The 1058-nt window shown below is 42.7% G+C and overlaps 1 protein-coding gene across 1 annotated transcript; it reads left to right on the top strand.

Annotated features, from left to right (window-relative positions):
• Positions 1–289: 289 nt before the first annotated feature.
• On the top strand, positions 290–766 carry LOC128062442 (60S ribosomal protein L23a-like). Its single transcript, XM_052654919.1, has one exon. It carries the CDS (start codon positions 290–292, stop codon positions 764–766), a length of 477 nt encoding a protein of 158 aa, XP_052510879.1.
• The last annotated feature ends 292 nt before the right edge of the window (positions 767–1058 follow it).

Here is a 1058-nt window from a genome sequence, read left to right as displayed (position 1 = left end):
TAACTGGGCTGAAGGATCCACCTCCAAGATGGCTCATATGCATGAGTCTTAGCAAGAGGCCATGACTAAGTCAGGTCCTTACTAGTTCTCAGAAAGAGGGCTCATCTACTCCCAACAAGGGCTGCCATATAAGGCTTCTCGAGTGTCTTCACATTGTGGCAGCTGACTGGCTTTCCCCAGAGAGAGTAATCCCAGAGAAAGGGAAGCAAGGACGGAGTCTTTTAGTGCTGAAAGTTATGTACCATCAACTCTATTATATGCTATTCATTAAAAGTGAATCACGCTTTTCATGAAGATGGCGCCGAAGGCGAAGAAGGAAGCCCCTGCCCCTCCTAAAGCTGAAGCCAAAGCAAAAGCTTTGAAGGCCAAGAAAGCAGTGTTGAAAGGTGTCCACAGCCACAAGAAAAAGAAGATCCGGACATCACCCACCTTCCGGTGGCCCAAAACACTGCGGCTCAGGAGGCAGCCCAAATATCCTCCGAAGAGCGCCCCTAGGAGAAACAAACTTGACCACTATGCTATCATCAAATTCCCCCTCACCACCGAGTCATCCATGAAGAAAATAGAAGACAACAACACACTGGTGTTCATTGTGGATGTCAAGGCCAACAAACACCAAATCAAACAGGCTGTGAAGAAGCTCTATGACACTGACGTGGCCAAGGTCAATACTCTGATCAGGCCTGATGGAGAGAAGAAGGCATATGTTCGACTGGCTCCTGACTATGATGCTTTGGATGTTGCCAACAAAATTGGGATCATCTAAACTGAGTCCAGCTGGCTAATTTCAAATATAAAAGTTTTCACTATTAAAAAAAATAAAAAATTTTTAAAAAAAAGTGAATCACTAAGGACAGCCTACTCTTTTAGTGGGGAGGTGGTATGAGGAATTAAGCTTTATCTCTTGAAGAGAGGTATATTAAATTACCTCTGAAACCTTTAACCTATTAAATTACCTTTAAAACCACTCCAGGGGAGTATTAGGTTTAGAACAGAAACTTATAAATCATTATTTAGTGATTTCATCCTTATCTTGACCAAGGATTCAGATATCAAAA

The sequence above is a fragment of the Budorcas taxicolor genome, chromosome 17 (assembly GCF_023091745.1).
Source record: "Budorcas taxicolor isolate Tak-1 chromosome 17, Takin1.1, whole genome shotgun sequence".
NCBI lineage: Eukaryota > Metazoa > Chordata > Mammalia > Artiodactyla > Bovidae > Budorcas > Budorcas taxicolor.
Note: the sequence above shows the minus strand (reverse complement) of the source record. Positions and strands in the feature narration are given on the sequence as shown.